The 13,215-nt window shown below is 44.9% G+C and overlaps 3 protein-coding genes across 6 annotated transcripts in view; 1 reads left to right on the forward strand and 2 right to left on the reverse strand.

Annotated features, from left to right (window-relative positions):
* Positions 1-9,253, forward strand: part of ankrd6 (ankyrin repeat domain 6) — a 34,793-nt gene extending 25,540 nt beyond the window's left edge. For 2 of the 4 annotated variants that reach the window (XM_023952940.1, XM_023952939.1), the window contains 12 exons: positions 1,595-1,693; positions 1,808-1,906; positions 2,608-2,706; positions 4,124-4,222; positions 4,396-4,473; positions 4,559-4,657; positions 6,331-6,438; positions 6,516-6,686; positions 6,754-6,906; positions 7,413-7,526; positions 7,662-7,899; positions 7,963-9,253. In XM_023952940.1, coding sequence (XP_023808708.1) covers positions 1,595-1,693; positions 1,808-1,906; positions 2,608-2,706; positions 4,124-4,222; positions 4,396-4,473; positions 4,559-4,657; positions 6,331-6,438; positions 6,516-6,686; positions 6,754-6,906; positions 7,413-7,526; positions 7,662-7,899; positions 7,963-8,444 — 1,839 coding nt within the window. In that variant the 3' untranslated portion in view covers positions 8,445-9,253. The remainder of the gene's footprint in view (positions 1-1,594; positions 1,694-1,807; positions 1,907-2,607; positions 2,707-4,123; positions 4,223-4,395; positions 4,474-4,558; positions 4,658-6,330; positions 6,439-6,515; positions 6,687-6,753; positions 6,907-7,412; positions 7,527-7,661; positions 7,900-7,962) is intronic. The other 2 variants (XM_023952941.1, XM_023952942.1) reach the window with 2 other exon arrangements.
* lyrm2 (LYR motif containing 2) lies at positions 8,950-11,081 on the reverse strand. Its single transcript, XM_004083908.4, has 3 exons — positions 10,623-11,081; positions 10,410-10,550; positions 8,950-9,479 (listed from the first exon to the last, which is right to left on the reverse strand). Exons 1-3 carry the CDS (start codon positions 10,695-10,697, stop codon positions 9,399-9,401), a joined length of 297 nt encoding a protein of 98 aa, XP_004083956.1. The 5' UTR covers positions 10,698-11,081; the 3' UTR covers positions 8,950-9,398.
* A 486-nt stretch (positions 11,082-11,567) lies between these two features.
* The window catches only part of mdn1 (midasin AAA ATPase 1), a 55,984-nt gene continuing 54,336 nt past the window's right edge, over positions 11,568-13,215 (reverse strand). Inside the window, exons 99-102 of the mRNA XM_011492147.3 lie at positions 12,818-12,932; positions 12,654-12,720; positions 12,341-12,483; positions 11,568-12,269 (exon numbers count right to left, since the gene is read on the reverse strand). Of these exons, the coding sequence (XP_011490449.1) occupies positions 12,084-12,269; positions 12,341-12,483; positions 12,654-12,720; positions 12,818-12,932 (511 nt within the window). The 3' untranslated portion in view covers positions 11,568-12,083. The remainder of the gene's footprint in view (positions 12,270-12,340; positions 12,484-12,653; positions 12,721-12,817; positions 12,933-13,215) is intronic.

Raw genomic sequence — 13,215 nt, forward strand, 5'->3', positions numbered from 1 at the left:
AAGGGACACCAGGGACAAGATTGTAGACCTGAAAGGAACCAGTAGCTAGAGGAGAATAGATGAACTGTGCAATTAAAACAATCTCCCTCCACTTGGGGCTTCATGCAACATCTCACCTGATGGAACAAATGTTCTAGAGAATAGTGCGGAAACAGCCCAGAACTGCACAGGAAACTGATCAGTGACTTGAAGAAAGCTGTGACGTAGTGTGTTCACATATACAAGAGAGCCATAGTTACCTTTGTTACCATAGAAACAAAGGTTGCTATAACAAGTTGCTATAGTTATAAAGGTTACCAACAATCTTTGTTTTCTTAGCAACAGTGGTTTCTATGGTAACATACAGCAACATCATGGATTCAAATCCCGCAGAGCTCTAAGGATCCCCCTGCTTAAACCAGAACATGTTCAGGCCCGTCTAAAGTTCTCCGAGACCATCTGGATGATCCAGAGTAGGATTAGGAAAAGGCCATGTGCTCAGATGAAACCAAAATCGAACCCTTTGGTGTAAATGCCAATTGCCGTGCTTGGAGGACAAAGAATGGACCACATCCTAAGAATACCATACCCACTGTGAAGCATGGTGGTGGAAACATCATGTTTTGGACTGCTTTCTACAAGCAGCCCAAAACATGGAGGAGAGGATGAATGGATCCATGAATGGCGAAATTTGAGGTAAGAACCTCCTACCATCAGTGAGAACATTGAGGATGAAACTTGTCTGGATCTTCCAGAATGACGATGATCCCAAACACATGACCTGGGAAACGAAGGAGTGGCTATGTAAAAATCATGTCAAGGTTCTGGAGTGTTGCAGACAGTTTCTGGACCTTAATCCAAAAGTGAATCTATGGCAGGATTTGAAAGTCTGTTTTTTCCTGCAACATCCCCAAAACATGACTGCTCTTGAGAAGGTCTACATGGAAGAATGGACCAAAGTAACAGCAACAACATGAATAAACCTGCAGAAGACCTACAGAAAACCCTTGACCTCCGTCATTGAAATTTTGAGAAAATGTTGTTATTGATCAAATACTTTACTGCTCAATTATACTAATATATATATAAAATAAAACAATGTGATTTCTTGGGACTATTTTTTTTAAATAATTAAAATGTTTCAATGATGAACATAACAGACCAAAATCAACTTTTCACGTCATATTTATTTAATTTTATTTAACATTTATTTGAACGGAGACAGTTCACATTCATGAACATTTTTGTAAATGTGCCAGTGTTGGCTACAAAGCTAGTTTTTAACTGTAGTCCCAGGGTGAGTTACAGGTTTACCAACAAACACCAAAAAGAGATCAAATCAACAATAAGAATGACAATAATACAAAATACAATAAGACTCTGAAAGTTAAAATAGAGTAGTCTAAAAACAGTTAATAAAAAAGTAACAAATCAATTAAGTGGAACAATTTGTAGAATCTGTGACAGACAGATCCTTTTTTGACGCATAGAACATATAGCTCAGCTGCTTCGAGGGCTGTCTTTTTGAATTCCTGAGTAAAAATGTAGAGTTTGAAAAAGTTTTAAATGTTTGAAGTCAGTGCATGAGTCTGCAGCGACTGTTTCATGTTGTCAGGATGGAAACACGGCTCTGCATGAAGTGGCCTGGCATGGCTTCAGTCAGTCTGTGAAGCTGCTGGTGAAGGCTGGGGCCAACGTTCACGCCAAGAACAAGGTGCTCCTACACCTGGACATCACTTTGATGTCACTGACTATCAGATGTTTCTATGGACCAGTGACATGATCTTACGATGATCTTATGATGATTTTTCCCTTTTCTTGCTTCCAGGCAGGGAACACGGCTCTCCACCTCGCATGTCAGAACGGTCATGCTCAGAGCTCCAAGGTTCTGCTTCTTGGAGGCTGCAGGCCTGACAGCAAGAATACAGTAAGTCCCTTGCAGGTTTCTGGTTTTTCCTCCAGCTGGGATGACCTTTACAGCATGGATACAGACACAGCACGCAAAGTTCCAACTGTCTGATGGAAGCTGGATGAGGTCCACACCATGCTCTCAGAACATCTCAGCAATCTTTTTGTGCAGTTTGTTTGAATCTGGATGCAAATAAACTCCAAGATTCCAGAAAGTTCTTCATTTTGCATCAGTCTTTTGCATTCATCCAAAAGTCTTTGAGGATATCCCAGTTTTGTGTTGCTGTCCTTCTGACTGCTGCATAATAAACTCTGACTTACTACCATCAAGGCTCTTCCTTCCATGTATTTCATGATGTTGCTGTTGGAACCATTTGGTTTCCGGCTCTTCCGATCATTCCTGGTTCTCTGCTGGTTTAGCATTTTTCCATTTGTAGGTGATGGTTTCCATGGTGGTTTTGTGGAGTTTCAAAGCTTCAGAAATATCTCTGTGATTGTCAGATGTCTTGACTGTCATCAGCTCTTCTCTAACAGGTCTGACAGCGTCTGCTGCTGGTTTTACAGAGCCATGAGTTCCTCATCTTTAGCTCTGGTTAACTCCAACTCCTACTAAGATATTTTTTGATGATCCAGTCACTAAAGTCTGGAAATAATGAAGAGCTCTTCTGGATTGGATCGTCTCAGGTCTTTCATTCAAACTGCATATGGATGTTTTTGCAGGCAGGAGACACATGTCTGCATGTGGCCGCTCGGTACAACCATGTGGCCATGATTCGCATCTTACTTGGAGCCTTCTGCTCTGTGTCGGAGAAGAACCTGGTGAGTCTCCTTCCTTATAGATGTCTCTAAGGCCCCAGTAACATTTTTGATTCATTAACAGTTTATATGTTGCAGAGTAAAATGTTGTTCTCGTTCATGCTAAACATTTTCAGATTGTTCGTAGAATATTTGAAGTTGACTTGTGAGAAGTCTTGGTTCTTTTATGTCTTGGTCACAACTGCCCTTAAGGCTAAATTTAGGCTGTCTGCACAAAATATTAAAGTTGCAAGACTGCTTTGAGAACCCGTAGATTGAAAATGTCCATGCACATTTTTACTACGGGCATGCTGGGAGTGACAGATCATAGTGAACAACTATAAAACATGGAAGGGTAGGTGAGGGTGAAGCAGAAGAGACGCAGGGGTGTGTTACAAATTTTAAATCCCCTCAAATCCCGCCGACAGCAAGGACTCCATTAGTGCGGTTCAAGTGATAAGTGTGCGCTAAAGTACTTAAAGATTCCATGCAGCCTGACTGTTGGGATTTGGGAAATTAGACAGAGTGTAGTTTGTGTTGCTGTCCTATGGGCACTTGCACATCACGTGCACATGCCATGCATGCAACACTTGCGCATGGTCAGTAAGGACCGAGTGAGCGTTCCTTACTATTGACTGGAGTGCAGTATAAGGGCGCCATACAACAGCCTCACCCATACGTCATAAATGTGTGTAACTTCCATTAGCCTTAAGGATATTTTACAATACACTTACCACATGCATGACAATGGTGTGTTCCGTTTTCATGACCTCCCTTGAGGCGGTCGTACAAGAGAACTGTGAAACGCACCTGCGCTCCTCTTAAGATGCAGCCGCTGTTCTCTACAACCTTCTTCAGACAATGACGACCCAAAACCACGAACACCCATTCGGGTCAACCCCCATAAGGGTGCCTGTGACGAAGGTTTTAGCCATCTGCCTTTTCCAGCCCCCTGTATTTAGAATTATTTACCCTATAAAAGTAAAGAGACATCTGTTTGACCTGGTCTGTGCGCAGCTCTTCATTTCCATAGAAATCAAAATATGTGCTGAAAAACCCCTCAAACATTAAATGTATTACTTTAAATTTGGTGTCTGCTAAAGAGCTTGTAATATCTGAAACAGGGACATAAACACATTTCAAAGATCAGCTGGAAGAATGTTTAGCTCTTGCTTTAGGTAACTGCTATCAGGTCTTTTACAGAGTTTACTATGAAAGAAATGTCTTTAAGAGGCTTAATACAGAATTAAAGATGAAGAAAGATTGTAAAATTCTTTACAAAATGTTTCTAAAGTGGAAAGAGTTATGGGAGGACCTTGGCTTATGTTTGTTCAGCTGTTGTGTCTCCATCAGGGTTTATGTCAGAACAGCTTTAACAGCAGCAGTGCCGTTTCAGACCTGAAGTGCTTGTGAATATCAAAGGTCTATATTTGTCCTGCAGGTTGGAGACACTCCTCTACACGTTGCTGCTGCTCTGAATCATAAGAAAACGGTTCGTCTGCTGCTGGAGGCCGGAGCCGACAGCCACGTCTGCAACAATGTGAGAGCCTGCAGTCTACAACGTCGCGTGTTGACAGACCAGGAAGCTCTGAGGGTTTTTCTCAGTAACCGGAAAAATATAACTGCACCTGTCATCTTTAAACAAAAACAAAAAAGTTCGATATTGTACCAAAATGTGACAGCAGCTGGATGGTTCTGGTTCTGTTTGTGCAGGCGGGTCAGACAGCTCTGGATCAGGCCAGAGACCACAACAACCCTGAGGTGGCTCTCCTTTTGACCAAAGCCCCACAGGTGAGACTCCCGTTGAGGTGAGCTTTAGCATGAACAGGTCTGAAGACAGAAGACGTGGGAACCACCTGTTTGTGTTTGGGTCCAGAGCTTTCTGCGAGGCAGGAGTGTGAGGAAGAGGAGGGACAAACTGAAATCAGAGAGGAGGGCTCAGTCAGTGCCCAGAGACCAAATGTTATCCTGTAAGGTAAATACCACAAACACACACTGTACCATTTGAAGGGTTTGGGGTGGACCATCTTCACCACAGTGGTACAGAAAGGGTGAACTGTTACGGTTTATGTCAGAGTTATACAACAAGAACCTTTTCAGGAAACACTGAACAGATGGTTTCATCAAACCTAAAGGCTTCCCTGCAGGGGTTCCAACTTTTCCTAAAACCTTCTCTGTCTGCATCAAAGCAGAGGTGGAACTCACTGTGGTATCAAACCCTCCACAGCTTCAGTTGGACCGTTTTCATTTCAGCTAAAAGCTCCGAGTTGTTTTTAAAAGCAGCATGAAATAAAACAACAACCAAGGACACACGGACCATCGTAACACTGAGGAATGAAGATTTTTCTTGAAAAGACACTGCAAAGAAACTTAGCCTTGGTTTCAGCTTCAGAAGGGGCTTAGAAGCTGAAACTCTGACCTGATTATGTGAATTGAAGACATTTCGGAGATGAACTTCTGCATGATGGGCAGCTCACGGAACAACAGCTTCACTGTGATCGCTTTAAGTCTCATTTTAAGCGTGAAGAGAAGGTTTGGAGCTGCAGCCACAGAATGCATTAAAGGACAAAGAGGCTCATCTCAGCAGCTTATCCAAAAACTCTGGACTGAAGAATCAAAGAGCTTGTTGTGCACCCATGAACCATATTTGGAAATCTCTGATTTGTTGTGCCGAATCTTTATGCTGTCAGAGGCAGTCTGCGTAATATTACATCATTCTGCATCTCCATGCACTTCTTTCTGGTATGAATCTGTCAGGATTTCATCCTACAAGATCAACATGATGACTATGATGAATAAAAAGTTGAGTCCATTTTGGTTTATAAATTGATTCCAGGATTTCTTTTAGGAACTTTGTTAATTTATTCTGATTTGGTCTATTCTTTTAATTTACAGTCAAACAAAACAAAACAGACTTTGCTTGTTTTTACTTTTAAGCAGAAATTTATACTGAATCAATCTAAAAATTCTGATCAGCATTCAAAGTTCAAGCATCAAGTGGGACATGACCAAAATTTGCTCTGCCCACCTCAACAATGTTTCAAAAATGGGTGGAGTTAACGGTAGGTTTTGAGTCTGTTAGTACTCCCACCTGCCAATCAAACAAACACACCCCTAATCTCTAACTCTGAGCTACGGAAGCATAATTCCACAGTTGTCTTGAATAAAAAAATAATTCCAGATTTGAAATTATTTTTACATTAGACTGAAAGCAGTCTCTGCTGGTCATTTGAGGAACTGCCACATTTCTTCCTTCCTCCCAGGTTGGTGTAAAGTTGTTGACCTTGTGTAAATAAAAGCATTTAAACAAAAACACCAGAGAAGGAAGAAAGAAAAGCGGTTTCAGTTCAGCGCAGAGCTGTTTAATTTTTTATTGAAATGAAACTGTCTGGTTTGCCTGTTTTTGGGTCAAAAGGAGGTTGAGTTGCTGTTTGTCTAAACAATTATTACAATTTTTGGATAATAATTTCATGTAGTTTAACCTGTTCTTTAATTGTTCTGTTTTCTCGTAGGTCAGTTTTTATGCCGATGATACTCAGTTTTATGTTTTTGTCCTTTTGACCTTAAATGTTTGATGCCAAATGAGTGAAAGATGTAATTTTTAAATAATTCAGGAGCCTGAGGTGTCGTCTTCCCGGTTTTCTGCAGGACAGTGCATCTGCTGCAGAGGATACGCAGAGCAGCGAGCGCGACCCCTGCAGAAACATCGACGCAGCCGAATCCCCCCCCCGGAGGAGCCGGAGTAGGAAGCAGAAGGTAAACCGTGCAGAGGGAGGATGAGGAAGAAGAGCTCTGGTCTTCCTCAGTATGATAACACATGACTTTTGTTGCAGCCGTCTTTGTCAGAACCTCTTCGCCGCCGAGAGACGAAGCCCAGCGAAGTCGGTCGCAGGAAGACGGCTAATCTGCAAGGGGCCTTCCCCCACGGGCCCGCCCCCCCTCACAGCTTCAAAGCCTATCAGCTGTACACCCTGTACCGAGGAAAGGACGGGAAGATCATGCAGGTGGGAACCCGTCAGCCGTCAGGCCTTCAGAGCAAAACCAGCAGTGCTCAGTCCGCTGTTGCTGCAGGCGCCGCTGAACGGCTGCCGCTGTGAGCCGCTCATCAGCAAACTGGAAAACCAGCTGGAGGCCACCAAGGAGGAGATGAAGAGCGAGATCCACACCGTCCAGGACCTGGTGAACAGCAAGATGGGCCAGATGGACCGCAAGAACAAACATCAGGTGATGCTGCTGCACTGCCTCCCAGAAAATGTAGACCTCGCTGACTGGTTAGGCGTCTAGTGGCCATCTTTAAACTTAACTGTTATTTAACATTCATGTGTAACTTATCAGTTTATTAATGATTTGTTGACTAGCTTTAACAAGTATGAATTATAAAATGCTATGAAGTTGTTGTATAAAAAAGAAAAATCCATTTTAGATATAAAATAAAAAGAAATCACAGTTAACCTTTTGTTACCGTTTTTTTTTAAATGGGCATAAAACATAAATTTATGCAAATGCGAAACCTTTTTTCCTGCTTTTAATGAGAGTGTCAAAAAAGAAGCTAATAAGATGATTGTTCTCAACCTGAAGTTCACCCAAACTGTGAATTTCACAGGAGCTAAATCTTCCTCCTGGAAAAGTCCTGCTCTGGTCTCCATCAGCGGAGATCAGAGCAGAGGTGGTTTAGAGGTCAGACCTCACCTGTTTGAAGGACAGCTGTTGACCCGTCTGATCCCCCACAGATGGGGGCTCTAGATAAGCTGACCCTGGAGCGAGTTTCTGCAGAGAGGAGCACATGTCTGCAGAGGATGGAGCAGTGGACGCAGCAGGAGCGACTGGAGGCCCAGAGCAGACAGGTGAGGCATGCGGTGAGGCATGCGGTGAGGCATGCGGTGAGGCATGCGGTGGCGGCGCAGCGGCCGGAGCGCAGCGGCCGGAGCGCAGCGGCCGGAGCGCAGCGGCGTGCTTATGCTGTCGTGTCCTCTGCGCAGGCATCTCTGGTCAGCGAGCTGAAGAGTTGGTGTCTGTCCAAACTGCAGAACCTGGAGGTCCGGCTCAGTGGAGAACCCGGCGCCACCACGCTGCGGCGCTGTCTGTCGGTCTCCGAGGGTCTGAATGAGGTGGACAGGAGCGAACGCGCTGGCTCGAAGCCCAGTGAAGGAGAGGCGGGCACGGCGGAGGGCGGAGCCTCCGACCACTACTTTGTTCTTCATGCAGAGAGCTCTCCAGGTGATCAGAGCGCTGCAGGTCTGAACCAATCACAGCACAGCTTGACTGACCTCTTCCTTTCAGATGGTGAAATGCTTCACAAGGCAGAGCCAGCCAAAAGCCCCGCCTCCTCAATCCCGGTGGTTCGTCCAAAGGAGCGAGCAGCCGTCGCCCACAGAAAGACCCAGGACCTGGAAGCAGCAGAGGAGGCGTCTCCCATTGCGGAGCGCCGCTGTGGCCGCCAGAAGCACCACCGCAAACACTCGCAGGGAAAGACTAAGCCCAGGGGGGCAGGGGGGGTCAGGGCTCTGGAGGTGTTTGGAGAGGCGCCGCGGGAGGCGTCTTTCGCTCAGGAAAGGGACAACATGCACGCCGTGGAGGTCACGCAGTACTTCTTCGAGGCCGTGTCCACACAGATGGAACGCTGGTACGAGCGGAAGGTTCAGGAGGCGCGGCAGCACGCCGACCGACGAGCTCAGGCCGACAGGGCGGCGCTGATGGACAGGATCGCCTTTCTGGAGGACGAGCTGCGCACACTGAGGACCAACCGCCACGACGGCTGCTGAAGTCCTCAGAGCGGAAACATGCCGGCTCCTGACGGAACCAGCAGATCTTCGGAGAATGTGAAGGTCCTGAAGTAAACAGCAGCTCTGAAGCTCGACGGCACGCAGGAGTCTGAGGACCCTCTGCTGATGGCCGCTCCTCACTAAGGAGGAGCAGATAAGTTCACAAAACTCTATAACAGGCTGGAAAAAGATTCTGCTTAATGCAGAGAAAAATACAACCAGATGAAGCCACTTCTGCTGTTTTCACAGTGATTATGCTAATCAAGCTGCTAGTTTGAACAGCTCACACAGACAAGAGACCTGGATCAGCTGAGCTACAGCTGCCTCGATCCAATGGACAACCGCTGGCTGGATCCGAGAGAACAGCTGAGCCACAGTTCCATGGATCTGATGGAAATTCTATACCAGCTGTTCTCTTTGAAGCTAAAATCCGTCTGACAGCACCACAGATAAGCTCCATTTTCAAAGCTGAGTTTGTTTCGTAAATCGAAATCATCAAATTTCGTTTTCCCTTTTGAAGGAATTTTATTGTTTGGAATCTTTTTCATATCATTTTGAGTCAAACTACAGATTACAGGGAAACGAAACTGTTTTGTCCAAGTTCTTCACCGACTCTCCTGCAGCAGAGAGAGCTGATGATCTGAGCTGAAGATGAACCTGAAGGAGCATCCCATCGTATCTGCTGCAGCGCTGAGCGGTTCTTCATCACAGACATGCATTACGCTTTTAGAACCCGTTTGTTTTGGATCTTGATGCACTCTTCCTCTCCCAGGAAGCAGGTTTTGTATTAAAGAATCGTCTCCACACCGTCTGTGGTTTTAGAGAGGAGTTCTGTCCACAGTCCAAACGATGAAGCCTTCAGGCCCTCATCGCCCTCCAGGGAGGTTCTGTGTTCAAACAGTCCCACTCTGACCCTCTCAGGTCTCCTCACACGTCCAGAACGTTCCTCAGAAGTCAACTCCGAGCCAACGCCAAGGATTTCTGCAGCTCCTCCAGATGGTTCCGGGCCTGAGTGACCATCATGCGGATCGCGTCCTGAGTGACGGAGAAGAGAATCTATCACTTTTAGCTCTTGTTTGGTTTCTGGTGCGTTTGAGGTGAACGAGTTCATGACTTCTAGAAAAGTTTTATCCTAAATGAGACTTCAGTTAACAGCAAACAGGTGACCGAAGCCTCATTTTAATTCTAAATCTCTTTGAATGACCAGCGTCAGTTTTTCCCGTTTCCACCTTTAAGTTGAATATTTGTAGACGTAACTGTTTGGTAACTGGCCTAATAAAGATGGGTACTTCTGGTCATCACGTTTCCCCTAAAACTGAACTCACAGGGTTGAGGGTCAGAGGTCACGCCTGGGATGGTTTCCTTTGCATTCATACTTTATTTATAAACTTTTTTTTTTACAAATCTGCTATTTAAAGCTGCGGCTGCTGATGCCAGGATTAAAACATTCCAAGTAGAGTTGAGACTGCATTGCCTTTACTTTAATCTCAAAATTTTTGGATCTTAAATGAAAACCTTTTCATTTCCTTTTATTCTCATTTGTTTATAAAATAAATCAGTTTCTGCTTAAAAAAAAGTTTAGAGATCATATATTCTAAAATATTCAAAACAAGAAAAGGGAAAGACAAAATTCTAATACAAATGTACTGGATACAACCAAATCCTGAACTAAAAAAACGGAATCAATGCAGATTTTTAGTTTTGTAGGAATTTATCCAATTCAAATTTTAAATATAGAGCAGTGAGTGGATTTACCGCCACCTGCTGGTCAGGGGTTGAACTACATTTTTTTTAACAGCGGTGAACTGCAGCTGCATTGAAACCAACTTACGTAAAAAAAATAAACGGACTGAAAAAGAAACAACGTAAGTTCTGGAGATAAAAAATAGATCCCATTGGAGTTAAAATCCAGTCTCTGATTGGGGACGTCTGACCGAAGAGGAGTTAAGAACCGGTTCGGCTCACCTGGTTCGTGGCCTCTTTGTTCCTCCTGAACTCCCCCCGGGCCCAGTCCCTCAGGTACCTCCTGTCTGCCTCGTCCGGCACCTGTCGGATTGTCCTCAGCAAGGTCCGGTAGATCTGCAGGACCTTCTGCCTCTGCAGGAACTGACACAGAAACCAACGGTTAGAGCCGGCGGCGGTACCGACAGAGACCCCCGGTCCACTCACAGCGTTTACCTGCTTTAGAGAAAGCGCAGCCGGCGGTAACCTTGAGGCGGACATGCCCAACAGAACCACAACAGCTGTTTTCATGAGGGCGCCGGGAGTGTTGGTGAACCCCGCTGGATGAGCGTATGTCTCCCTCTGGCGGCCGGGAGGACCGGAAAACCTGTGTTAAAGACCCACTCCTCTGAAAATCGTGTTTTTGGAGATTTTAACATGTTCTTGTGCCATTTTTCAGAGGATAGAGGACATTTATAAAGAAAAGAACATTTAATTTACGAGTTTTTCTTTATTTAAATGATTGTGAATCGACAACATGTGAAAAAACGCAGTTGGAAAAAGATTGTATTTGAGATGTAGAAAACAGTCTCCCAGCTCTGCTCCATTCTGATGCATTTACTTCCATGTACGCTTTTGTTTTACATCGTCCAGACAGCTGGATGGCTCCACTACTGATCGCCATTTTTGTTGCACCAGTAATGTTGGGTTGGAGGTGTGGGGGGGGGGGGGGGGGTGCTGTAATCAAGTGGGGGACGGTGTAAACGCAGAGCTCTCAGCTTTGGGTGACTGAGGGAACAGTTTGCCTGAAGTCCCGCCCACAACTAAAAGACAAATTTCTAATGAACTCTTGTCGCTCTGCAGAAACTAAGTCCAACAGTTTTTTTAAATTGAAAATATTGAAATATATCATTTCCAAGATAAATGTATCGATGTCTTTTATTTTGAAAAGACAGCTAAATGTGAGTAGATACCTGCTGCTTTTATGCAATATCTGTTTTAATGTACATTAATAAATAAGCTCCATGTCCATGAATGGGCTGCTTAATTAAGTTTTCTTATTAATCTGCTCAAAAAAACTTTTCTGAATTAAAGTCTAATAAATGATTTGGAGCTTTTTTTTTTACAATGTGTATAAACTTTGTTTATTTCAAGTCCGAAAAAAGGTATGTATTTCAGAAACACATTTTGTCATCGACTTTAATTGTAGACAACAGCTCAGCAAATCACACGCTCCTTTTCACCTTTTTGTCTTAAAGGTAAAAACACCTGCACAACAAGGACTGAAAATAAAAGTTCATGGCTTCTTCTTCAGTGTGACTTTTGAATTAAAACATCTGCAGAACTCCTGATTCATCCCTTTTTCTCTGATCAGAAGTTCAAAGCTTCAAGTCAATGACTGAGTTCACATTTTTTGGATCAGCTGAATGTTCTCATTCTTTTCCAGCACTACATGCCTTCTTTTATTGTGAAAGTGTGATTTGATCAGGCTCTGGTTCTGCTTTAAAGCTCACTGAGATGCTTCCTTGACAGACACCACGGCTGCTCCAAAGTGCTTGAGATAAGTTTGAGCTTCAGGTATGGGGGTCACTTCCATCACAGGTGAACGCATGGAGCTCCATGGAGCTCAGACCTGCAGGACAGCAGATCAGGAAAATCCTCTGCAGCTGTTCTTCTCCACCAGAGCGTGAACGGCGGTCATGGATCTGCCGCCGTCACCAGCTCGAACCACTGCCTGAGCGCGTCGCTCAGAGTCTCCGGCAGCGCGTTGACGTCCCGCAGGATGACGTAGAACGGGAAAGGGAACTCGTCCATGTAGGAGCGGATCTCCGGAAGTTCTCCTGGACCTTTGAAGATGGGAACCTTGATGTCCAGGATGGAGTCCTGCAGCACAGAGCTGGAGTTTAGCAGGAGGTTCCGGTCCAGACAGGGGACTCTGCGTCGACGCCTCTTACCCGTGAGTTGGGGTCGTCCAGAACCACAAAGATCACAAAGATGTTGGCGTTGCGTGCAGCTCGCACCGCCGCCGTCACGCGCTCCTTCCCCTCCAGGAAGAGGCCTCTGCCGTCAGACACGATGAGCAGCAGCTGAGCCGTCTCTGAGGAGGAACATCAGGGTCACAAACCAACATTCAGAGTGTGGAACTGTGCCTGGCATACAGAGATTTCTTCCCCCTTTTAAACATCTTTTGATCATTTCCTTTGGGCTAAGACAGTGAAGCAGTTGAAATGTTATGGAGTTGGAAGAAGCAGGTTGAGGACGTTTTACCTGAGCTGGAAGATCCAGGAATCTGCTGACGGGCTGAGAGGAACATTTTGGTGGACGTCTCCAAGAACTGCAGAACAGGGATGTGGACAGAGGTTAGAAGAACTTCTGCATCAAAGAGGAAACTATCATGATCCCCGTGTGGAAACGCCGAAGCTGCTTCCCACCTGTGCGATTCTGGTCTTCTTCTGCTGGAACTGACAGAGCCGGAGGATGCGAGCTCCTGATTCGTCGTTGAACTGCTGCTGGAAGGGATGCAGCAGCTGCATCTGCTCGCCAAAGCTGGAAAACACAAACAGAATGTGTCTATGATGTCACCACGCTCCTCATTTTTAGTCATAGAAGTTCAGCTAAACCCTGACTGCAGGACATCGGTGTTCATTCCTCAAATGTCAGCAATATTCCTGCATCTGAAGCTGCATAATACTCCCACCGTCGTGCTTCCCAATGTAATTCATGTTGATATTTGCTCTTAAACTTTAGGAAGCGTTTCTTCTGATCAGTTTTTTCAGTTTGGTTGTTTAAGGTGAGGACAATTAAAATGTCTTTTTAAGAAAAAGAAAAA

Source organism: Oryzias latipes, chromosome 24 (assembly GCF_002234675.1).
Source record: "Oryzias latipes chromosome 24, ASM223467v1".
NCBI lineage: Eukaryota > Metazoa > Chordata > Actinopteri > Beloniformes > Adrianichthyidae > Oryzias > Oryzias latipes.